At 39.7% G+C, this 26,279-nt stretch overlaps 1 protein-coding gene across 1 annotated transcript in view; it reads left to right on the top strand.

Annotated features, from left to right (window-relative positions):
- Dnah12 (dynein axonemal heavy chain 12) overlaps positions 1-26,279 on the top strand; it is a 166,890-nt gene that overhangs the window by 109,790 nt on the left and 30,821 nt on the right. Inside the window, exons 49-61 of the mRNA XM_060390747.1 lie at positions 39-219; positions 3,173-3,300; positions 5,563-5,652; positions 8,321-8,461; positions 11,462-11,703; positions 13,332-13,479; positions 14,738-14,883; positions 17,078-17,292; positions 18,110-18,302; positions 19,809-20,001; positions 21,405-21,577; positions 23,392-23,532; positions 25,578-25,736. Of these exons, the coding sequence (XP_060246730.1) occupies positions 39-219; positions 3,173-3,300; positions 5,563-5,652; positions 8,321-8,461; positions 11,462-11,703; positions 13,332-13,479; positions 14,738-14,883; positions 17,078-17,292; positions 18,110-18,302; positions 19,809-20,001; positions 21,405-21,577; positions 23,392-23,532; positions 25,578-25,736 (2,150 nt within the window). The remainder of the gene's footprint in view (positions 1-38; positions 220-3,172; positions 3,301-5,562; positions 5,653-8,320; positions 8,462-11,461; positions 11,704-13,331; positions 13,480-14,737; positions 14,884-17,077; positions 17,293-18,109; positions 18,303-19,808; positions 20,002-21,404; positions 21,578-23,391; positions 23,533-25,577; positions 25,737-26,279) is intronic.

Here is a 26,279-nt window from a genome sequence, read left to right on the forward strand (position 1 = left end):
TTTGTTTTTTTTTTAATATTCACATTTCTTTTCTTTAGGTTATTGAGATAGAATCTGCACAAGTAGAAGCAAAAAGAAAGTTTGTGAAGTTAGATGAAGAGATAGCCAGTGGGAAGGCCGAAGAGGCCCAAGCCCTGAAAAATGAGTGTGAAAGTGACCTTGCTGAGGCGATTCCAGCGTTGGAGGCAGCTCTGTCTGCACTGGACACACTTAAGGAAAGTTTCTGAATTTGCCACCTTGGCCTTGTTCAGGTGTTTGGTTAACACGATACAGCTCTAGTTTGGTGGGTTGTATCGTTTACGTTAAATGAAGCTTGCATCCAGACAGTTTTATTTGATATAATGCTATATTTGCATATTTGCTTTTCCATGTTATGTATAATTTTCAACAGGATAGTTTAGTGGGAACAGAATGAATGGTGTTTGTGAATCCAAAGAGATTCTGTACATAGGTCAGAAGGAAAAAAAAGAAGACGGATGAAAAGGGAAAGGGAAGAAAAATGTATAGCTACTTGTGCAGCTTCCTAGACATACATGCACAGAAAATTCAAATGTTATATCTGATGCAGCTGGATGCGGTACCTTTCTGCAGTGCATTGTGTTGTATGTGACTTTTTAAGGCTCTGCAGGCAAGACCAGAATCGAAGAGTCAAGCACCTATTTAGCAGGGAGGCTGAGGATATCCAGACCCCATTCTCTGCCTCCTTCCTTAATCAGTGCCATCATTTTCCCTGTGGGAGACCTGGCAAGACTGTAAACTCAGCCAAGGGCATTGCACAGGATCAAGTCTGTTGTCTCTTTAGTTGTACAACTCAGTGGTAGTTTTAAGACAAGATTATTTTAGAATATTCATACTGATATAAACATCCTAGTGTTTTCACTGTACTATAAACTATGAATTTAAAACCTAAGAGTTTTTCCTTTCCCTTTTTCTTTTTCTTTTTCTTTTTTTTTTTTCTTGGAGACGCTGAGTGTCTCTTCGTGGGAGGAGTGTGGAAGGAGCTTGTTTCTAATATTCCTTCCCTTTCTCTGATCCCAAACAAGATGTTTGATGTCGAGGAAAACTTAATATGTGATAAGGAGTAGCATAGCCTGTAATACTCTTAGATATTTATCTCTGAGGCAAATGAAAATCTGGTGTATATTCTCAGAACATTAAAAGAAGATGATGCCAAAGCAACAGTAAGCAGCTTCTGTAAGGTTTTAAAACTTGAAGATAATAAAAGAGAAGAGAGATTTAAAGCAATGAAACAAGTGTAAGATCTATTTCAATTTGACAAGTTTTCCAGAAATAATGAATAGATATAAACAGCTATTGGCATAGATTCAAAGTATAATAACAACAAATTATTCTGAAAATTCATTAATTATACTCTCAATTAATTATATTCATTGATGATATCCCCACTGCTAAACAAAATTCTGATTTTTTTTAAAAAATTATTTATTTTTATTTTATGTGCGTGGTGGTTTGCCTGGATGTATGTCTGTATGAGGGTGTTGAGTCCCCTGGAATTGGAGTTACAGACAATTGTGAGCTGCCATGTAGGTGCTGGAAACTGAACACAGGTCCTCTGGAATAGCAGCCAGTGCTCTTAACCTCTGAGCCATCTCTCTAGCCCCCCAAAATTCTGACTTTTAAAATGTCAAATGGATTGCCTCAGGAATTTTGTGAAGCAACGCTGGAAGCTTAGGACTATGCTCTGAATGGCACACTGTGGTTTAAAACAAACATAAAGCTTTTTAGAAAATTATATTTAGAAAGAGAAGAATATGGAAGCTTTAAAAATAATTAAATTAGTTGTTCAGACAGACTGAAGATAGAGAGAATGGCCTGGGGGAGGAGGGGGGGTACATAGACATTAGAAATGTTTGCCTTGGAGATTCAAATGTACAGAGAACAAAGACAAACGACAACAAAAACCCACTAGGGCACTCTGAAGTTTCCTCACGTCAAGTCTGCCCACTCACAGCGAGGGCTGACAGTGATTGGCAGAGTGCACTTGAGTGGTGAACAGAGAAGGAATGAAACAGATTCTTTGAAGCTTTCAAGAGTTATAATCAACCAGGAAGTTAAAATTACCACTTGTTTAAAATATCTGGCCTCAGCAAATGTACTAATGAGATCCATTTTATCCACAGAAAGCCAAGCCATAAAGAAATTCTAGTAATGACAAAATCAAGTCAATGCCTGAATAATGATACTACTGAATTTGAAACGATTCTTAACATAAATCACAACATCATGAAGAGTACATTTAAAAGAACACACACTGAGATCCTTTACAGTATTCCTATGAACACAAGTGCTTATAAAACAAGCCTTACACAAGAATGTATCCCCTTTACTTCCAAGAGCTTAGAGATGTGGTCAGTGTGGAGAACTTGGTGCACTATGTGTTAACAACATCACTCAGTGCTGAACTGATCAAATCAGCCAATATTTCAGCTACAGAATCAGAAGAAGGTGGTACTTAACCCCTGTACCACGCACTGTCCGATTAACTTCTCTCATCTAGGCTGTCAGAGAACTGGCTTTGTCGATGAACTCAAGGCCACAGTGCAGAGACAGAATCTTCAAAAGTCTGACAGTGACAAAATTACTACTGGGTGAATGTCCAAAAAGTTCATGGATTGTGACAGAAGGGCTTTATTAATTAATTGGATTGTATCTTATGCAGCATTTATCCCAATAAAACAGCTTTGATCTCCAGAATAAAACCAAACTGCCCCGGAACATATACCATTTGGATGTCTTGCTCTAAACACACAGCATCATAGTAGCTCATGGGCAACATAACTAGAGAAAAGGGTTTTGTTGTGATTTTAAATATACTGATACACATCGCAGTGAAACGATTACCTCACATCATGCTGTTCTTCCTTATCATTTGAATCCTAGTAGGATCTGATGATGTGATGCTAGAATCTGTTCCCTTGTAGGGAACTAAGACACTAGTTTTCCAACACTTGAACCATTGCAAAGAATATCAGAAGAATATCGGGATAATAAAAGAACTGATAGTATCTTTCCTAAAACTATATAGATAACAAATCTATCTGAGACTATAGTGAATACCGCCACACCTGGCCCCAATATTATTTTTTAAATTCTTATTATTTAAAAATAAGCTATTCTGTCAGGATGTCTTGTTTTCTTTTGATGCAGCCAGCTGATGTTACAATTGTAAAATCAATGAAGAATCCTCCGGCTGGTGTTAAACTAGTTATGGCTGCTATTTGTGTCATGAAAGATATAAAACCAGAGAAAATTTCAGATCCTTCAGGAACTGGAGGCAAGGTAATAACTGGGCACGAATCTAAATGATAGTCATGAATGTACAGAACCTGTTTGTACCAACTATTATCAAATTAAATACCAACAACCTGTAATCCGGGGAAGAAATACTGTTTTCCAGATTGACTGAACTCAGAATTAACTGCAGAAAATAGTATCTATGTATATTCTAGTGAATATGGTGGAGGATGTGGCTCTCTGACCATGTAGACCCCCTGCTGTTGTGCCATATGTGTTCAGGACTGTACTCTGTAACTGAGATTTGTAAGGATGTAACATTACGTGTGTGGGTTTTGAGAAATCTAGTAAAAACAAAACAAAGCAAGCAAGCAAACAAACAAACTTGTGCTGCCAGATCTGGTAATCCTTGCTCTCCAGAGGGGAAGCAAGAAGATCAGGAGCTCAAGGTTAGCATTCAAGGCCAGCTTGGGAACCTGTCTCATATAAGTACATAAATAAATAAATAAATAGATAAATAAATAAATAGGATGCTGTGGTTCACCTTGTAATTCTAACCCACGAGAGGCTGGGGCAGAAAGACTGATGTGAACTCCAGGCAGCCTGAGCCATGGGGTGAGGGCTGTGGAACCAGATTATCCACAGAATCTTGACACCCCCCCCCCCCCCAGTAATCACGCAACTTCTGGATGACGTGTCTGAAATTTCTGATCTCAAAAGATAATCAGAGCATCCACTTCACAAAGTTAGAGGACATTACTAGTGCATATAAAGCTCTTATGTGGAAAGCCTCATAACAGCAAACACATAAAAATGTAAGCTGTTATTGCAATTATAATTCAAGCTGTGGGTCCCTTAAGGAAGAAGGCATTCTACATTGAATTTACAGACACTTTCTTTCCAGGGTTTTATAATACTATATTTTCCATTAAGATAATAAAATAACTCGACCTTTGTTTAGTTATTATAATTTACATATACACTATAATAAAACAAAACAAAAAGAACTAACCTTTTAAAATTTGAAGTAATAAAATGTGTTTTTAGCTTTTAATTATGTATTCTTCTCTTATATATCACATCCTGACTACAGGTTTCCTCCCACCTCTTCTCCCAGTCCCCACCACACCTCCCCTCTCCCCCAGATCCACTCCCCCTCTGTTTCCCTCCAGAAAAGAGCAGCCTCCCAGGGACTTCAAGCCAACACGGCACACAAGAGGCAATAAGACTAAGCACAACCCTCATATCAAGGCGGGACAAGGCAACCCAGTAGGAAGAAAGGGTCCCAAGTGCAGGCAAAAGAGTCAGAGACACACCGCTCCCGCTGTTAGGAGCCCCACAAGAACTCCAAGCTACACAACCATAACACACACGCAGAGGACCGAGTGCAGACGTACAGGCTGACTGTTGCTGCCCTTCGGTCTCTGTGAGCCACTGTGAGCCCTGGGTAGTTGAGTCTCTTGCAGTGTCCTTGAACCCTCTGGCTCCTACGATCCCTCTCCACTCCCCACCCCCCAGCCCCACCCCCCACCCCGTTCCTTGGGATTCCCAGAGCTCCACCCAAAGTTTGGTATATGCTCCTCTGCCAAATGAAGTCTCTCTTAGTGACACTATTTTAGGCTTCAGTCTACAAATATCGCTAGGAATAGGAATTATTTCATTGATTTTTTTTTCTTTTGTCCAGTCGTGTTTGGTTCCATCCTAGATCTCTGGGCTGGTCCCTAGCCCTCCAGGCAGTGTGCCTCAGACATAGGCTCCCTCTTGTGGCATGGTCCCACAAGTTCTGGGCCACCCTTACCTCAGCACATCTTGCAGGCAGGGCAAATTGTAGGTCAAAGATTTTTTAAAAGATTGAAGTAATAAAAATGTATTTTCTTAGATGAAACTGTTATAGTGACTACACTAACTGCTTTTCTTAAGTTCTCAAGAGAGATAATACCTCCATTTTCAAAGATTAAATTTTTAATATATGTTTATATCCATGTTTAAAGTACTTCATGTTTTATTTACTTTACTTAACATGTTCCCAGGGAGAGGAGTCTTTTATTCCTTCCTTTTTTTTTTTTTTTAAGATGGGGTTTCACTCATAGCCCTGACTTGTCTGGAACACTGTAAGTTAACCAGGCTGACCTTGAACTCAGAGACCTGTTTACCTCCTTTAGCATGCTGGAATTAAGGGCATGTGCCACCACATCTGCTAGTCTTTATTTTTAAGAAGTTAAGATCTTTAAGATATATAAACATCTTTCTGACTAATGTGCACTTTTAATTGTATAGCTAATGCATTTCTGTAACTTTCATTTGTAGATACTCGATTACTGGGGACCTAGCAAAAAAGTTCTGGGAGATATGAATTTCTTAAGAGATTTGAAAGAGTATGACAAGGACAATATTCCAGTAAGTTATATTGGATTTCCTTTTCTATGTGTGACTTTGTCATGATGTGGAAGATCTTTAATTTATACACTGTCTTACAAAACATAAAGAGATAATCATCTTATGAGATTCAGATAATTGATGGAAGGGCACTGCATTTATTAATGGCTCTGGTATGAATTTTTCATAATGCAAAAAATATTTGGATGATTAGAAAGTCAATAAATTACTATTTGAGTATACTACTGACCTGAAAAAGTTCTCTAAATATCTTTGTATAGTAAGTAGTTTCTTTATCAGGAAATCTTGTTCATATTTACATAAAGTAAGAGGGTATCGGATTTTCCATTTGAATTGTTACTTATTAGTGTTTAATTGTTTTATTCTGTTTTCAAATGTTCTGTCAATGCACAGAGTCTTTTTAGCATTTTTGGAAGAAATACCTTTCTTTAATATCTGTGGATTTATGTATATTTATCATAAATATTTTGTTTCTGCTATCATTATACTTCTAAAACTTTTTATTAATTAATTAATTTACTTTACATCCTGCTTGTAGTTTCCCCTCCCTCCTCTCTTCCCAGTTCTTCCATTCTGACCTCCCCACCCAATCCACTCATCCTCTGTTTCTCTTCAGAAAAGGATAGGCCTCCCTTGGATGTCAACCAGCCCTGGTATATCAGTTGCAGTAAGACTAGATGTATCTTCTATTGAGACTAGACAAGGCAGCCCAGTAGGCAAAATGGTCCCAAAGGAAGGCAACAGAGTCAGAGACAGGCCCTGATCCCTCTGTTCAGAATCCCACATGAAGACCAAGCTACACAACTGTAACATATGTGCAGAGGACCTAGGTCAATCCCATACAGGCTCCTTGGTTGGCATTTCAGTCTCTGTAAGTCTTTATGGGCGCAGGTTAATTGATTAGGTAGGTTTTTCTTGTGGTGTCCTTGACCTCTCTAGCTCCTCCAATCCTTTCTCCCTCTCTTCCTTGGGATTCCCCAAGCTCCACCTAATGTTTGGCTGTGGGTCTCTGCATCTGTTTCCATAAGCTGCTGGATGAAGCCTCTCTGATGACCATTGTGCCAGGTTCCTGTCTGCAAGCATGGCAGAGCTATCATTAGCAGTATCAGGGATGGGCTCCCTCTCAAGGCACAGGTCTCAAGCTGGACCAGTCATTGCTTGGCAACTCCCTCCATTTCTGCTCTATCTTTACACCAGCACATTTTGTAGGCAAGACAAATCATAGGTTGAAGGTTTTGTGGCCGGGTTAGTATCCCAATCTCTCCATCAGAAGTCTTGCCTGGTTCCAAGAGATGGCCAGTCAAGGCTCCACATCCCCCATTGCTAGAAGTCTTAGCTAGGGTCACCCTCATGGATTCCTGGGAGGTTCCGTTGCCCTAGGCTTCTAGTTTGTACCAGAGATTCCCCCAGACCCTGATTCCCCCAGACCCTGATTCCCATCCCCACTTCAGTCCAGCCCCACCCCACACTGTCTCCCATGATGTCTATTCTATATCCCATTCTCAGTGAGATTCAAGCATCTTCCCCCCACCCCCACCCCGGCCTTCCTTGTTACTTGGCTTCTTTTGGGTTTGTGGATTGTAGCATTGTTATCTTTTATGGCTAATATCCACTTATAAGTGAGTGCATACCATGTTTGTCTTTCTGCATCTGGGTTACCTCTCAGGATGATCTTTTCTAGTTCCATCCATTTGCCTGAAAATTTCATGATGTCATTGTTTTTAATGGCTGACTAATACTCCATTATGTAAATGTACCACATTTTCTTTATCCATTTTTCAGTTAAGGGATATCTAGATTGTTTCCAGTTTCTGGCTGTTATGAATAAAGCTGCTATAAACATAGCTGAGTAAGTGTCTTTGTGGTATGGTGGAGCATCCTTTGGGTATATACCCAGAAGTGTTATAGCTGAGTCTTGAGGTAGATCAATTCCCAAATTTCTGAGAAACAGCCAAATTTATTTCCAAAGTGGCTGTACAAGTTTATACTCCCACCAGCAATGGAGGAATGTTCCTCTTGCTCCACATCCTTGCTAGCATGAACTGTTAGTTGAGTTGTTGATCTTAGCAATTCTTATGGGGGTAAGATAGAATCTCAGAATCATTTTGGTTTGCCTTTCCCTGATGGCTAAAGATGGTGAACATTTCCTTAAGTTCTTCTCGGCCATTACAGATTCCTTTGTTGAGAATTCTCTGTTTAGATATGTGCTCCATTTTTTTTTTTAGTTGGGTTATTTGGTTTGTTGATGTCTTTACACTTTTAAAATTATCCCAAAATGTTTATTTTGAGTTTTAAAAACAACTTTAAAAAATAATTTTTCATTTATTTAACTCGTGTGTGTGTGTGTGTGTGTGTGTGTGTGTGTGTGTGTGTGTGAGAGAGAGAGAGAGAGAGAGAGAGAGAGAGAGATGAATAGGTACATGCACCATGGCACCGAGGTGCTCGGGTGGAGGCCAAAGGCTGGCTTAAGGCAGCTAGGTTTCTCCATTCATCATATGAGTGCTAGGGATTGAACTCAGATTATCGGGCTTGGTGGCAAGTGTCTCTTAACCAATAAGTCACCTTAGTAGCCCTCAGTGTAACTGTTTCAAATTGCATATGATTTCCCTCCACTCTGTGATTATGTGATATGTGCTGTAACTTTAAACTTTGCATCTTTGTCACCGAGGTGGCTGTGATGCAGAAGATCCGTAGTGAATACTTGACAAACCCCGAGTTTGACCCCCCTAAGGTCGCTAAAGCCTCTTCTGCAGCCGAGGGTCTGTGCAAGTGGATAATGGCTATGGAAGTGTATGACAGAGTTGCAAAGGTATTTTCAGGATTTACATATCTGTTTCCTACTAAAATAGTCCCAGAAATAAAAATGTTCAGTTAAAATTTTTTTCCCATGGTGGTGAAGACATGAGTAGACTCTACAATGTTCTCAGCACGAGCATCACCCCATTTGATGTTAGCAGGATTGTTCTCCTGGAAGATGGTGATGTCCTTCCCATTAACGACAAGCTTTCCATTCTGAGCCTTGACTGTGCCATTGACCTTGCAATGGGTAGAGTCAGACTGGAACATGTAGACCATGAAGTTGAGGTCAGTGAAGGGGTCATTGATGGCAACTATCAGGAACCATTCTGCTAAAGGAGCTCATTGAGCAGGCGGGCCTTCTGGAAGGGGATTCAGTATTTTGCCAGGTCTGAACCATGATAAACCCCCAGAACTGCTTCCAGTCTCTGACACTCATTCTTTGTATACTGCTACATCTCTCTATACTCTGGTATGGTGTGAATCGTCACTTTCTGGGTATTTACACACACTGATTGAACAAACTTCCTATGGAATCTTAATCTTAATGAAGATATACTGATGTTCAAATGAATTAATTCCTGGTTATGGAATTCCTGATTTGATTCAAACAATTTTAAAAGTTAAATTGTTTTAGAACTTCTAAAACAGCTTTAGAAAGATTATGGCTGCAACAAATACATCTGTGGACCTCCAGATGCCTTACTAGGAGGCAGGCTTGAGACAGAATTGTGTCTTCAAGATAAGCTTTCATTCATGAATCCTGGTATATACCACAAATATAGGCAAGTTGGTTTAAACCTTCTATGAGCCCAAATTATAATGGGACTACCAAGCAATGTCTAATTAAGTACAAACCTTAATGTCAAAACATATACAAACTGTTCTGTTGTAATTCCTTGTACCTTATTACCTCATAGCGTTATATACTGTCATTTTAAATTTACTTTGTTTTTATAAACTTAGAGATAGCTGAAAGTATGTATCCAGGTCTGTCCAAATTGAAAAGACATATATTATTGTAACTTTTAAACTCTGTTAACCTTTAGGCTTTGTCAAACTTTGTCACTCTGAACTCACTATGAACTTCTATAATGGATGCATAGATAAGAAATGCTTAGTTTTAAAACATGTAACCTGTTGTATTTTAGAATTCATCTGTTTTTGTCTTTTTGACAAGGTAATTCCTTTTCTGGGAGCTTTGTCTCAGAGATATAAAGGCTATACAATAAATGATGGCACACACACACACCTCCGTTGAAAGAAGCCTGATGGTAGAAACCCATTGAATGGAAACCTGATAGAATTCACTTCATCCATGAGTTATAAATATGTATATAGATATGTGTTTACATGTAATTATGTCTGTCTGTCTGTTTTTTGTACATATGTTACATGAGTGTATGTCAGTTGTCTGTCTGTATGGAAGGAGCTCCTTTTGTACCGTCCATTGAATGTATATATGAATATGTACATGTCTACATGTCTGATTGTTTGTCTATGTATACATAAGGGCGGATTCTTTGGAACCAGCAGCCTAAACTTTCTGCAGTTTCTGCGGAGTCCCCTCTGCGGAAATCAACACCATCGTCGTACGTAAACTTGTGGGAATGTGTTGAAGCTAAAGTTCTTAATTTCATCCACTTTTTTCCCTTTAGCAAATGTGAGTGAATGCTCTTTGCTTGCTTTCCTCTTTTCTTTTTTTCTTAGTGACTTACAAACAAGTTAACAGTGATTTAGGATCTAACTATCAGCCTAGAACAAGCAGGAAAAAGTTGACTTTAGCAGCGGCCTGCTCCTGCTCAGGAGCTAATCTCAGATCAAAAAGCCCCTGTTACAACCCCTTGAAGTTTTGGCCAGGAGAGATTTTACAGTCCTGGCTACAGCAAAAACAAAAAAAAATATGACCAGTGAAAATTTTCCTTCTTAGTAGCAGTGTAGCCAGTCCCTAGACCTAGAGAAGGAATCCTGGGCTCCCTCCCCTACTTCTTTTTCTTTCAATCATCTTTCATGATTGGTTCCTGATCGGTTGCCTGAGCCATCAGCTTGGTGACCCAAGAGACAAAGCATACGTGGGGCTCCACATACCATCCCAGACCCTACCCTGGACCCTGCACCCTTGCCAAAGCAGAGAGAGACTCTGGCACTCAGCCCCTAGAAGACTTTAACAGGTAATGATATCCTTTGCCAAACATGAAGGAAACCCTGGTAACCAGCTGCCCAACACAGCCAAATCTATCACGCTGACCTTCACCTTCACCATTGTGCCTTAGGGACTAGGTTGGCACCGCAGAAAAGATGCAGCTGTCTCCAGAATGGGGGGCAGGGGAACAGAGAGCCTCTTGAGGAAAATTTTAATTTTGTGAAACTTACCACAAAACTTTTTCTTCCTTGTATTTTTACTATCATAGTCTTAATCTCTCCAAGGCTAATGTGATCCTTGGGATGACTGGGAAGGAGCCACAGACTTAGAAAGGAAATTGTTAATTAAACACATACACACACACACACTTTTTAACTTACTATAAAAACAGAAAGGCAAGCTAGACATGGTGGCTCATGTTTGTAATACTTGCATTTGAGTGGCTGAGACAAAAGGATTGTCGTGAGTTTGAGAGCAATATGGTTAAGTTCAATGCCAGTCAGGGCTATAGAGTAAGAACCTGTCTTAAAAAAACAACCAACAAGTGAAAAAAAGAATCACAATGCTTTACCACCCCCATTTTTTTTTTCAGTTGAATGGCATCTTCTTCTTATTTCAAAACATCTCGCTATATGTTGTGATTTTTTTACTCTACATTAAAATATCTTCTTATTCCAGAATAGTTTTATTTTATATACTATAGCTTAGATATCCAAATGATTTGTCAGTTTTATGAAGTATTATATGTGTTTTTGCTTTATTTAATATTTAGGTGCTTATTATGTATAACATACTGTTTTGCCCCATGTCTGACCCATAACGTCTAACTTTTACATAGAACACACACATCTGCATGTTGTTCCCAAACAGGTTGTGGCTCCTAAGAAAGCTCGCTTGGCAGAAGCACAGAAGTCCTTGGCTGAGACCATGGAGCTTTTGAATCAGAAGAGAGCAGAACTGGCGGAGGTAGAGCATCACTTGGAAAATTTAGAAAGGATTTTTCAAGAGAAGACAGAGGAAAAGGCAGCTTTGGAAGACCAGGTGGAGCTGTGTGCTAAGAAGCTTGAAAGAGCCTCAAAACTGATAGGAGGGCTAGGAGGAGAGAAATCAAGGTAGAGCCTGCTGCTTCTCTCAAGAGTTAAACTGATTGTGATTTTACAGTGGCTGATTGAGAATGTGAGCTATTTTGTAAAGCACCTGGCTAGGACTCTCAAAAGGAGCAAGAGCAGTGTTGAAGATAATGTTTATAACTTATTTTCAAAACAGAAGCAAACAAACAAAATGTTGGTGTATAAAAATTATGTTGGGCTATATAATACTTATTATTAGCCCTATAATTATTACGGCAGTATTATTTAATGCTCTATAACAATTAATAAGACAGACACCTGTTAAATTTTATAGTTGCCTTATTTTTCTTTGGCTAAAATTTTACCTATGCTGTCTCAATAACCTCATCATCCACCTCCTAGCCCTGTCCAATGCCTTCCTCCTTGGCCATCCTCATCTAGGCCACCTCCCATCCATCATTTTATGAATACTTCCTTATATTTGTTTTTCCATTCATGCCATCCATGGAGTCCTTCCTCCCGGCACACGTGGTTCCTTCTCCATGCTAACCCATCATGGCATCCTCCATCCTCTTCTCTTCCTGTCTGTCTCCCATGATTCTCCTGTTCCCAAAGTTCAGGAACTTAAGCCATGCTACCCCATTCTACCCTGCCCAGGTTTTAGGTCTTTTAATCAACAGATTAGGTATAATGTCTTAGACAGGTTTACACAACAAGGATAGGTGTATCCAGGCAGTAACCATGTCTTGAGGGCCAGTAATTAGCATCAAAAGACAAGCATCAGAACAACCCCCAACACAAAAGGAGAAGAGAAAAGAAGAAAAAGAAAATGCAGTGTGTTACAGTCTTTTTACCTAAGTGGTATCTGTTGTCAGGTATGCAATTCTTTTCCAATTTTCTATGTATTTTCAAATTGGACTGGGCAATCAGCTATTTCATTACTGATAATAGTTATTCAGTGACTAGCATGATACAGTAGTTTAGTCCAGGACAGATGATTTTGGAGTAACTTCTAGTAATGGTTTTGTTGAAGAGAAAAACTATTGACTTAATCTACAGGATTTCAACTTTTCAGCTTAAGGTATATCAAATAGTCTTGATTCAAGACAGCATTTCTGAAATGAGCTACAAATGTTTCTGGTTCTCAATACCTAGAATAAATACTGAAACAAACAGTGGGACCAAATCATCCTAAAGAAGATTATGAAGCAAAAATGTTAGGGTTGTCGTTTTTGGAAAGGCTGCGTCCTACAAGACATACCTACTGCTCTAATACGTAGAAATTCATATAATGCAACACAACAGAGCTAGAAGGGATCCATCCTCTTCGTTTTATAGATAAGCAACATTCCACAGCTTTTTCTTACAGGATTTGGACAAAAAGGCCTTTGCAATTTTTTTATTGTTTTAATTTTGTGGGTATGACTGTTGGCCTACATATATGTCTATGCACTATATACATGCCTAGAGCCTGTGGAGTCCATAGGAGGGTGTTGGATCCCTGAACTATAGTTACAGACAGTTGTGAGCCACCATGTGGGTGCTGCAAACTGAAGCCCAGTCCTTTAAAAGAGCAGTGGCGCTCTTAACCACTGAGCCATCCCTCCCAGCCAGCCCTCTCCATGCAATTGTCTGTTGTTAATCGGTTTTGCCTTTGGCTTGTTTTACAGATGGTCTCAAGCTGCAAATGACCTTCAAATAACATATGAAAACCTAACTGGTGATGTCTTAGTATCAGCAGGTGTAATAGCTTACCTTGGTGCTTTCACATCTGGATTTCGACAAGAATGTACAGAAGATTGGAGTAAGTTATGCAAGGTATGAGATTAATAACTTTTATTTTAGTAAGTTTTGTTTTAGAACTTTTAGTAAGTTTTTTCTTTTTTTTTATATTAATTGTAGTTTATTCGCTTTGTATCCCAGCTGTAGGCCCCTCCTTCATCCCCTCTCAAATTCACCCTTACTCCCTCTTCTTCTTCTCCTATGCCCCTCTCCCAGTCCGCTGATAGGGGAGGTCCTCTTCCCTTTCCATCTGACCCTAGTCTATCAGTTCTCATCAGGACTGGCTGCATTGTCTTCCTCTGTGGCCTGGTAAGGCTGATCACCACTCAGGGGGAGGTGATCAAAGAGCCAGCCACTGAGTTCATGTCAGAGACAGTCCCTGTTCCCCTTACTAGAGAACCCACTTGGAGACTGAGCTGCCATGGGCTACATCTGAGCAGGGTTTCTAGGTTATCTCCATGCATGGTCCTTGTTTGGAGTTATCAGTCTCAGAAAAGAGACTGCTCAGTTTTGTTTTTTTTTTTTTTTTTTTTTTTTTTTTTTTTCCTTCTGTTGCTCTCCCTGTGGAGCTCCAGTCCCCTCCAGGTATTTCTATCTCCCCCTTCTTTCATAAGATTCCCTACACTCTGCCCAAAGTTTGGCTATGAGTCTCAGCATCTGCTTTGATACCCTGCTGGGTAGAGTCTTTCAGAAGCCCTCTGTGGTAGGTTTCTATCCTCTTCCCTGTTTTCTCCCTCTTCCGATGTCCATCTCATTTGCCTTTCTGAGTGAGGATTGAACATCTTACCCAGAGTCCTCCTTCTTGATTAGGTTCTTCAGGTGTACAGATTTTAGTATGATTATCCTTTATTAAATGTCTAATACCCACTGATAAGTTAGTATATACCATGTGTGTCTTTCTGCTTCTGGGATACCTCACTCAGGATGATCTTTTCCCACCATTTGCCTGCAAATTTCATGATTTCCTTGTTTTTAATTGCTGAGTAAGTTTTCTTTTATAACATTCAAAGTATATTTTGAAAAATATGATGGCAATGAGGACAGCAAAAGGAAGAACACTAAAAATATGGAAAGTCCCTATTTGTTTCTCCCTGTGTATGTCTGTGTATCTGTCTCTGTCTTTCTCTCTCTCTCTCTGCTTCTTCTTTGACCAGTAAAATACTCCTAAAGTCTAAGTTTCAATGCAGTTTTTTTTCTGATCCTTAGTTATGGCAATTAAATATCTATTTTAACTTAAAGACTATTTCAATTAATATGATGAAAGAAAATATCAGAGTTTTGTTATTTCCTACAGGAGAAAAAAATACCATGTTCTGAAGAGTTCTCATTGAGCAAAACTTTGGGAGATCCAGTAAAAATTAGAGCTTGGAATATTGCTGGGCTACCAACAGACGCATTCTCCATAGACAATGGTGTGATTGTTAATAATTCTAGGCGATGGTAAGGAGCGCAAAGGTTCCTTCTGTTTTATCTGAAAGACTTCCAGCATATATAAAAGTTGAAAGACTTCTATAAGTGCCAGATTCTGCAGTTGCCACTGTGTCCCTTTGCTGCTTAGTCACAAATCCGTCTTTCTAAATGTGTTTGCAGATGAGCTGCAGACATGCGTTTCCCCTTAGCCACTTCATTATGCACATTGTTGGCTAAAGATCACTATCAGTTTGTGTATTTTTGTTTTAGACAAATGTACATTTGGTTAGTTCAAAAAAGTATACACCAATACACTCAAACTTGTCTCCATCAAGATGTAGAGCAAGGCTGCCTTCTGGATAGTCTCTTCACATTCTTTTCCTGCCCTCATCCCACACCAGGAAATTACTTCTCAACATAGAGTACTTATTCCTCTTAGAGAACATCATATCTATTTCTTGACATACATATGAGACATCTTCCTCACAGCATAACTGGTTTGAGATTCATCCATGTTACTCCATGTATGGGTACTTCGTTTCAGGGAGGGTTGTAATCTATTGTATAAGTACGTCAGAGTTTATGATTCCACCATTTATTCAGTTATCTTACCAAATTAAAGATTTATAAATCATTCTTGCCCCAATTTCCCTGTATATAAAGTGGAGCAATAATTATGCCTAAATCATGATGTGGTGAGGGTGTCCATTTAGAGTAATGTCAGCTGAATGTGAGAACTCAAGAGCACAACCAGGGCATACTTTAGAAATGGTCCCACGGGGGCTAAAGAGATGCCTCAGTGGTTAAGAGCACTGTCTACTCTTTCAAAGGACCTAGGTTCAATTCCCAGCACCCACATGGCAGCTCACAACTGTCTGTAATGTCAATTCCAAGGGATCTGACATCTTCACACTAATGCACATAAAACAATGTTAAATAAATAAAAAATAAAAATATTTTTAAAAAAAGAAATGGTCCCATGGAAAGACTGCAAATTGGCTTAAGTGGCTGGATAATCATAGAAGAGACTTTTTTCAAAAGAGAACAATAGCCCAGATATTGGAAATTATTCCTCATATTCAAGGTGACTGTAATGCCCATTTACTATTTCCTTCTCTGGCCTCCACCCTCCAGCAAGACCCAGGCTGCATAACCACTATTCTGTTCTTGTCTAATTACATATACTTTCTTTTTAAATATATTTATTTATTTTATGTACATGATTGTATGTCTGCCTGTTTTTAGCCTGACTTAACCTGGGCACTCACTCTACACAGTTTTACTCATAAACTGGTAAAAATCATTTATAAGCTGGTTTGTTTTCTTATTTTAAACTTTTAGCAAATGTTTTGTACCATTATTTTTTCACATTGTGTTAGTAGATGATGTGGATTAAAATCTCTGTGGTGACAGTGTTATGTTGAAAAGAGCACAGGTCACAGGGTCACAAACTTCTAGTTCCTCCAATACTGATGCAACTTTAGAATCTTGGGATTTTTGCCAATGTGAGGTTGAACTTTCTCATTTGAAAGAATAAAATTCTTTTTTAAATTAAGGTGTTCTTTTGAGAACTTCATATGTGTGTTCAATATATTCTGGTCACATTCATCCTTCTGCCCTCTCTTATCCCAGCAACACTAGTTAGTCCCTCCCCAAACTTCCTCCCACCACTTCCCCTTGTATTTTCAGGGTCCTTTGTTCTTGCTTTGTGGCCACTGGGTTTAGCCAAGAACATTTTTTTTAATTTACATTTTTAATATTTTGAGACCTGCATGCATGAATACTTTATTTATACAACTTCTACCCCTCATTCCCCACTCCAACTCCTCTTTTGCTCCCCGCCCTGGCAAATTCATGACCTTTTCTTTGGTTGTCATTGTCTCATACATATACATATGTAATCATAAAACTTTTATGAAGACAAATCTTTTTTGTTTGTTTTTTTTTTTATTTTTAAGAGACAGGGTTTCGCTGTGTAGCCTTGGCTGTCCTGGACTTGCATTGTAGACTACGTTGGCCTTGAAATCACAGAGATCCACCTGCCTCTGTCTCCCCAAGTGCTGGGATTACAGAGATGCGCTGCTACGCCCTACTGAAAATAAATCTTCACGTAAAATACTTTGCATTTGTAACAATTGAGGACAACATTTACTTTAATTGCATAGATTTTTAAGAAATTGCACCATTTTTCTCTTCCTCTTGGGATTGTCTTCTTTATTTCCAGGCCTTTAATGATTGACCCCCAGGGCCAAGCCAATAAGTGGATCAAAAACTCTGAGAAAGACAATCAGCTTAATGTTATTAAGCTGTCAGACACAGACTACATGAGGACACTGGAAAACTGCATACAATTTGGAACTCCACTTCTTCTGGAAAACGTCGGTGAAGATCTGGATCCCTCTTTGGAGCCTTTGTTACTTAGACAAACTTTTAAACAAGGTAGAACTAAAAGATAATTGGATTATTTGGGGGCATGAAAGAAAAATCATATATAAACATAATACTAATGATAATGACTTAGAACTCCCGTGTAGTTGCTGTGTATGGAAATGACCTGAAGCAAGCTTTCAGGGGTGAACCTTGGTCAGGCACCCTAAGACACATTCTGTGCCCTGTCTTTGCCTGTTTACTACTCCCTGGATTCTAGTGCTGTTGAGAGCACGGGGCAGCTGAGGCCAGGCTGAAATCCCCTTCTCTTGTGATCATTGACCTCACAAAGTCCATTAGTTATGAATAATAACAAGAATGTGGCCAGAGTTGAACCCTGACAAACATCACCCACTATGTATCTTCCTGCTGATGAGCATTTATGTCTGTTGGGCTCTGATACTTTGGTGAGCTTTAATCATAAAAAGAAAAATGGAATCACAGTTAAAATTTGATAGGAAAATCCCTCAATATTTTGTTTTCTGTTTTTTGTTTCTGTTTTCTCTGTATAGTCCCAGCTGTTCTGGAACTCCCTCTGTAGACGCAGATGGTTTTGAATTCAAAAAGATGCACCTGCCTCTGCCTCCTGAGTGCTGGAACTAAAGGCATGTTTCCTGACAACCAGACACAGCGTCTCATGTTGCTTCAGAATGAGTCCTACTGTATAATTGCGTACTTGTCTCTGCATCAGTGACTTTGTCACGTCTGTTTTCTATTTTAAATCACTTGGGACTCTTTGCTTATAACTCAGATAAGGCCTTAGAAGCACATAGGAAGAGAGGCTAAGTAACTTTGGCTCATGTTGTCTTCAATTTTTCCTGAAATATAGGTGGTATTGATTGCATTCGACTTGGTGAAGTCATTATTGAATATTCTTTTGATTTCAAATTTTATATAACCACAAAACTGAGAAATCCACACTACATGCCAGAACTAGCTACAAAAGTGTCTTTGCTCAATTTCATGATAACTCCAGAAGGGCTTGAAGATCAATTACTAGGCATTGTTGTTGCAAAGGAAAGGTACGTAATTTTTTAGATGCTTCAGACGGTTTAGAGAATATCTGTAGGCCATTAGTATTTTTGTTTTGTGACTATTTTGAAATTACTAAATTTTATATTTTGTACATTATAAGTTAAGCAATTATATAGCCATTTAAAGTAATAACTTTTAAACCAAGTCATGCTATATTGGTCTTTTATTTTGGGTAATGAGATTCAGAATGCATACTATGACTTCTATCACACCGAGCTAGAAACCTTGTTCATATTAATATAGACCATAGACAGAATCAGAAATATATTCAAAAACTTCTATGCAGAATGTGAAATTTATAAACTGCTTGAGATAGAGTCTAAAAATAGTTTTATATCTATATGTGAGGACAAATAATATTGCATTTAAAAATTGATGAATGAACCTCTTTGTGTTCAAAATGAAAAAAGAAAGATTAAGATAGACTATACTTGAATATTAGCCATTATTTTACTTAGTATGTAAGAGCAAAGATCATTTTTATACTTTTATTGTTTGTTTCTTTTGTATTTTTCTATTACTAACATACACTATTTTTTTCAAATGAGAAAAAAACAACAATAGCCAGAAAAGCTACGAGAAAGAAATTATTTTGGAAGAAAATAATTGATTCTCATTAAAGCTTACTATGACGTGACTAAGTGCTCTGTTGAGGGAAATCACATTATATAAAAGTTTGTTACTAAATATAAACAAGACCTATGTCATTACACTCTCTATAACAGATGGTATTATTTTGAAGTTTCATCCAATTTTTGCTTGTTAATGCTTAATGCCAATTTTGCCTTTTACTTAAAAAGCTAGTAAGACCAGTCCTCCTTCTGAGTTATTGATGACAAAGCCAATGAACTGATAAGAAATCTATTTGGAATCTTTTTTTTTTTTTAACTTTTCCTGTATATAACCAGCTATGCCACAAGGATTAATCTAACATTCTGAGAGTTGTTGTCACAGTTTAAGTATGTAAATGACATTTTTTTTCCTTAAATTTCTCAAATCTATATTTGTATGAGCCTTCTTATTTCCTTATTTGCTGTGATCAAACACGTTGACAAAAGGAAGTCGGGGAGAAAGGGTTTCTTTTAGCCACAGTTGCAGTTTATAGTCCTCCTTAGCAGAGAAGTCACAAGAGCAGGAGCGTGAGAGGACTGGTCACATGCCATGTGCTATGAGAAGTAGAGGGCAATAGATAGATACATGCCAACACCCGCCCCTCTCTCCTTTTCATAGTTGAGGGGCCAGGCATGTAGTCAGCCTATCTAGATAACCCCTCACTGAGATTTCCTTCCCAGGCAATCTTCGATTATACCACATTAACCTCTAAAACTAACCATCTCAGCATGCAATTATTTTTTCCCTTACCATGGTAAAACTGGTTAGTTTCTTATACATCTATATAATAATTCAAATCTTCACAAAATTTTATGCATAATATTTAGATAAAGTTAAATTAAATGCTACAGATTTATAGTAAATGTTTCTATCTTTTTCAGACCAGAATTAGAGGAGGAGCGAAATGTTCTTATTCTTCAGTCTGCAGCTAACAAGAAGCAGCTAAAAGACATAGAGACAAGAATTTTAGAGACATTATCATCTTCAGAAGGGAACATTTTGGAAGATGAAAGTGCAATAAAAGTCTTAGACTCTGCCAAAATAATGTCTAATGAGATAACAAAGAAACAGCAGGTAAAATAAAGACTCCTAGAAATGTTTGGATTCTAGGATTCTAATAGAGTGGGTTTTCAAGAAAAGGAAAATTGATAAAATATGCAAACTTAAAAACCAATGCTAAATGCAGAAGACAGAATCTTACTGTTGAACTTCTTCTTCTTCTTCTTCTTCTTCTTCTTCTTCTTCTTCTTCTTCTTCTTCTTCTTCTTCTTCTTCTTCCCCTCCTCCTCTTCCTCCTCCTCCTTCCTCTCCCTCTCCCTCTCCACCTTCTACTCCTCCTCCCTCTCCCTCTCCTCCTCCTTCTCTTCCTCCTCCTCCTTCTGCTTCTGCTTCTTCTTCTTCTTCTTCTTCTTCTTCTTCTTCTTCTTCTTCTTCTTCTTCTTCTTCTTCTTCTTCTCCTCCTCCTCCCTCTCCCTCTCCTCCTCCTCTTCCTCCTCCTCCTTCCTCTCCCTCTCCCTCTCCACCTTCTACTCCTCCTCCCCCTCCCTCTCCTCCTCCTTCTCTTCCTCCTCCTCCTTCTGCTTCTGCTTCTTCTTCTTCTTCTTCTTCTTCTTCTTCTCCTCCTCCCTCTCCCTCTCCTCCTCCTCTTCCTCCTCCTCCTTCCTCTCCCTCTCCCTCTCCACCTTCTACTCCTCCTCCCCCTCCCTCTCCTCCTCCTTCTCTTCCTCCTCCTCCTTCTGCTTCTGCTTCTTCTTCTTCTTCTTCTTCTCCTCCTCCTCCTCCTCCTCCTCCTCCTCCTCCTCCCTCTCCCTCTCCTCCTCCTTCTCTTCCTCCTCCTTCTTCTGCTTCTTCTTCTGCTGCTGCTTCTTCTTCCTTCTTCCTCCTTCCTCCTACCCTTCTCCTCCTCCTTCTTTCTTCTTCTTCCAGGGTTGAATAGATATTCAACCCTAGAATATCTAGCATTAGTAACTGTAAGGAGGTTAAGCATATGGAGAGACTAGTCGAGAAAAGCATTGTAATGTATATAAAACTACTTGCTGTTTGCTAACTGGGGCTCATACTGAGCTAGGGCACACATGGTGCGGTCTTCAACAGTGCTCTCTGTTCCAGTGCCCCAACTTATTAAAGCAAGAGAGAGGAAATGACTGATAGACACGTGTTAGTCAGGCAGAAATTGAAGACTCGTATTCCTCAGATAAGAAAGTAGTGGTCAGTGGGTAATCACGCTGTTAATCTGTAGTATAAAGTTTTTCTTTTTTTTCTTTTCTTTTTCTGGCTTCTCACCTTCCTCTTCCTTCCTCTGTAATTCTTCCATTTTTTTGCTAGTTTTTAGCTAGAAACTCCTCTTGTAGAATGTGCTTAAATTAAGTTCATATAATTTGTCGTTGAGTTAAGGGCTTTTCAAATATATATAAAATTCATTGTAGGAAAAGTGTATGATTAAGACACTCCTATTCATTTATCTTCCCTTCTAACAGGTTGCAGAAAAAACAGAACTCAAAATAGCAGAATCCCGAGAAGGCTATAGACCCATTGCTAAACATTCATCAGTGTTGTTCTTCAGCATTGCAGACCTGGCTAACATTGATCCCATGTACCAATACTCTCTCATCTGGTTTGTGAACCTTTATATCAACTCTATTCATGATAGGTAAGCAGCTTTCTAGTTTCATCCATTTCCCTAGTTTGGGCTTTTCACCATCCTTTCCATTAAAAAATCTAATTATTGTTTGTACTTACTTCTCTAGTATTTTTAGTGTAGAACATTAAGTATAAGAAAGTGAAAAAATGGAAAAACAAAACAAAAAAAAAAAAAACAAAAAACAAAAGAAAGACAGCTAAGACCTGCAGAGGACAGGAGCTCCACAAGGACAGCAACAGATCCAAGAAGTTTGGGCACAGGGGTCTTTCCTGAGACTCATACTCCAACAAAGGACCATGAATGGAGATAACCTAGAACCCCTGCACAGATGTAGCCCATGGCAATTCAGTGCCCATAGTTCCATAGTAATGGGGACAGGGACTGTCTCTGACATGAACTGATTGGCCTACTCTTTAATCACCTCCCCCTGAGGGGGGAGCAGCCTTACCAGGCCACAGAGGAAGACAATGCAGCCACTCCTGATGAGACCTCATAGACTAGGATCAGAAGGAAGGGGAGCAAGACCTCCCCTATCAGTGGACTGGGGGAGGGGCAAGGGTGGAGAAGGGGGAGGGAAGATGGGACTATTCTAATGTCTCTTTCTCCAGCTCTGAAGTGTCTAAAAGGCTGTACCACATTTATATTTTTTGCTAGGTATTTTCACTTTAAAGGATTAATAAGTATGTTAGCTACTTTCCTTGTTGCTAGAACAAAATACCTAAAAAAAGTTAATTTAAGGAAAAGAAGCTTTCACCTTTAATCCCAGCACTCAGGGGGGCAGAGGCAGGTGGATCTCTGTGAATAAATGGCCAGTCCGGTCTATAAAATGAGTCCAGGACAGCCAAGGCTACACAGAGAAACCCTGTCTTGAAAAACCAAAAGAAAAAAAAAGAAAAAGAAAGAAGAGAAAAGGAAGGAAGGAAGGAAGGAAGGAAGGAAGGAAGGAAGGAAGGAAGGAAGGAAGGAAGCATTTATTCTGGCCCATAGTTTGGAGCCCCTCAGGCTGGGGGCGACATGGTGGGAGGGCAGAAGGCAGCTAGTCGTGTTGTATGGACACAGCTGCTCAGCTCCCTTCCTCCTCCAGCCCATGGGCTGATGCTACCCATTCAAATGACCTCATCTATAAAAATCCCTCACAGACTTCCCTAGGGGTTGTCTTACGTCATGGTTCTAAAGCCACCAAGTGGACGATCAGGTTTAATTGTCATAGTGAATGTATACGGGTTTTGATGTCATTCAATCTGTGTTACCTCATACCAGCTCAGGACTATAGAAAAGTCAGCACCCTTTTACAATGGCCTCAGTTTCCTTCTGTATAAAACATAAATAATAACTGTACTTACCTCCTCTGGTTGTCTTGAGAATTAAGTGAGATATTTTCAAAGTGTTGAGAACAATGTCTTCTATTTAGTAATTTCTATACTTAAGTAAAATTAAAGTGTGGCATGAACCCACATCTGTACTTCAAGAAATTTCTTTCTATGTCACCTCTTGATAGAACAATGTCTCCTGAATAATTAAAATCCCTAAGGGCCCCCAGTGTGACTTAGAGCCTGAATTTACTCTGTGCTCATGATGGAGGAGGGTCAAGGTAAAGAATTGGAAAAAAAAAAAATGTCCTTTACATGTTTCAGTGACGGTTTGGAGTAGAACTCATGTGACGGGTTTTACATTTGTATGTGGGTGACTTCTGATGTTTCTAGTGACTAAGTTTCTAGTTTCTAAGGACTTTAATAAGTTTAGAACGTATTAGAGGTTAACCCAGGTCACTTACTTTTCCTATTTTTGATTGACAACATACTTTTCTTTTCTTAACCTTTTAGTAACAAATCCAAAATTTTGGAGAAACGCCTGCGATATTTAAATGATCACTTCACGTACAATTTATACTGTAACATATGCCGATCGTTGTTCGAGAAGGACAAGCTGCTCTTCTCCTTTTTGCTATGTGCTAACCTTCTCCTGTAAGTGACGGCACTTCCTCCACCCGCTTACTTTCAAAACTCACCTTGGACACGTAACCTCCAAACGGCTTCCTAGAGAATGGTGTCGCGTCGTGCTTGGTTTAATTCATTATTTCCCACGTCACGATGGTCTCCGCGAGACTATTGATGTTCTGGTGCTTGTTTTTAACTTTTAAGGTTTACATATTACACAAAAGTTCACAAAATGTCGTAGAGAGCTCAGTCGACTCTCACAAAGGCGAAGCTGGAGGGAAAACTTTGCCGTCGTCCCGAATCTGTTGTGCTCCACCCTCTGCTCTCTCCAAAGGGGACTGCTGCTCTCGTCTCCAGTGCTGCCATTTATTTTGCTTTTATATAAAAAAGCATCTAAATGTAGGTACTCGGTCTGCTTTCTCTCACCACCTGAACTTTTCATTACTTTGTTTATTTGCGCGTGTGTGAAGACAGTATGCCGGAGTTCATGCTCTGCTTCCATCACGTGGGACCTAGGGAACACACCATGTCCTCGGGCTTGGCAGCAAGTGTCTCTATCCACTGAACCGTCTTTTAGCCCTTCAACATGAGTTGAAAAAGATTCTTTCGGGAAGCTACCGTTTGCTCTCATTGGTTGTTCTGTAGCACTCTATCGTGAGAACGCATTACAGTCTATCTCTTCCACTTTCGGTGAACATTTGAGCTGTTCCCATCACTTCAGAACACAAAAACGTTCTGTCCACTGTAAATACGTAAGCACTTCTCTCTTATTATACTTTAAGGTATCCTGTCCCTTCTCCTCCCTGTTCCCCTCCCCTCCCCTCCTCTCCTGTCCCTCCACTCCTCTTCTTTCTACCACTTATATGTAAAGTGCGTGCAGTCTCATATTTCTTTCAGCAGCGGTGGGATAGAGATGTCACTCCATGCTGTCCCCAGCAGCCTGAGTTTTCCCTGAGGTAAAGCCAGAACCTTGATCCTTGGCTTCACTGCAGGAACTTCAGGATGAGCCAGTGTGAAGCAGAGTTGGAGTTTATTAAAAGACATTTTTAACATAGATTTTAAACACAGGAAGTAAAAGAAGGTGAGGCAGGCACCAAGGATAGTAAAAAGTTGCACACACGTCTGCGTATGGGCTGCCCAAGAGAGTTGCAAATAGAGATCTTTACAGCAGCCAGATATAGAGATTTTGTTAAGTTCTGAAGTTATATCTCAAAGGGTCTTGTTTTCAGTAAATCAGATCTTAGGGTAGTCCCTTTGTGCCTTAGATGGGATTACAGCTGATACAGTAAAATCCTAGGTCACAAGGGGCACAGAGAAAGTTAAGATGTTTCTTATGTACTCAAAGTCTAAGCAGCCTTTTTTGTGATTGCAAGAAAGTATCTCAGTGGGTCAGAGAGACACACACTCCTTTTCCATTCCAGTGCCCTTCATTTTCTATGCCTTTGATCCTGCTTTATCTCTCCTTTGTAAATCTGTTGACATTGCTTCACTTGGCTTACCCTGAAATTATTCTCTGTAGCACAGATAAAGAGTTGGGGGGAGGTGTAGAGATGGCTCAGTGGTTAAGAGCACTGTCTGCTCTTCCAAAGGACTCAGGTTCATTTCCCAGCACCCATACGGCAGCTTACAACTGCCTGAAACTTTAGTTCTGATAACCTCACACAGCCATACATACCAGTGCTCATGAATAAAAAGTCAGCTTTACCTGAGCAGGGGGCCCTGAGTGGCAGAGCTCCCTCAGCCACTGTCAGTGGTGCCTGCTGAGTCTCCCTTTTGTCAAGCCCTCCTCATGTCTGCCTCCTTGTCTCAACAACACCGCCCAGCTTTGACTTTACACCTCGGCTCCACCTCTGGGAAGTGTCACTGGGCAGATAGCTAAGGCACCATGTAAGTCACCTTATCCGTTTCTTAGCGGCTGCATTCTTCACTGGCTACTGCAGTTTCCACAACCGTTGTTTGGTTCCTTGTGAGGCTAAGTACAACCTGAGCTACTCCATCCAGGCTCTGATATAGGCGCTGATGGCGTCCCATTAATGTCAACAGTTTACAACAGCTATTGTTTGGGAACACAGGGCCAAGAAAGAGATTGAATACCAGGAACTGATGTTTCTTTTAACTGGAGGAGTGAGTCTTAAGAGTGCTGAAAAAAATCCTGATCCAGACTGGCTGCAGGATAAAAGCTGGGAGGAGATTTGTCGAGCAAGTGAACTGCCTGTCTTCCAAGGACTCAGGTAATTGTATACATTTGGTGACTGGATGTTGAATAATAATGTTAAATTTGTAACCTAAAATTTTCCCATGACTTTTTTCTAGTTTATTGGTTAGTAGAAAGACAGGATTCTCACATAATGTAACCATGCTTCCTGCAGCCGTGTCATCCCAATCCATCAATGAAAGAGACAGAGAAGCGTGGCCACCCTGGGAAGAGAAACAAAGGGGTCCAGTGAACCCCTCCCCAAGTCCATATTCAGAGCACTGACATGTGGTTTATGTCTACAGGGGACAAATCAGGGCACGATGCCTGAGTAATCAATTAGTCCTAGTGATGCTGGAAAAGTAAGGTCCTTAAGGTCGAAGAGGGGTCTCTGAGTGTGGCAGAGGACCTAGCCTCAGGAAGGCTCTACCTCAAGAGTTGGGGTGCATAATCTCACAGATTTCCACTGAGTCCATGGCTCCAAGTTCCTGTCTTGGAAACTTAAAAAATGAAGCCCTCGAACCCCAGAAGGATGAGCTTTAGAAGTTTTAGCATAGCTCATAGGTGGGAGCATAAGGAA

Source organism: Meriones unguiculatus, chromosome 9 (assembly GCF_030254825.1).
Source record: "Meriones unguiculatus strain TT.TT164.6M chromosome 9, Bangor_MerUng_6.1, whole genome shotgun sequence".
NCBI lineage: Eukaryota > Metazoa > Chordata > Mammalia > Rodentia > Muridae > Meriones > Meriones unguiculatus.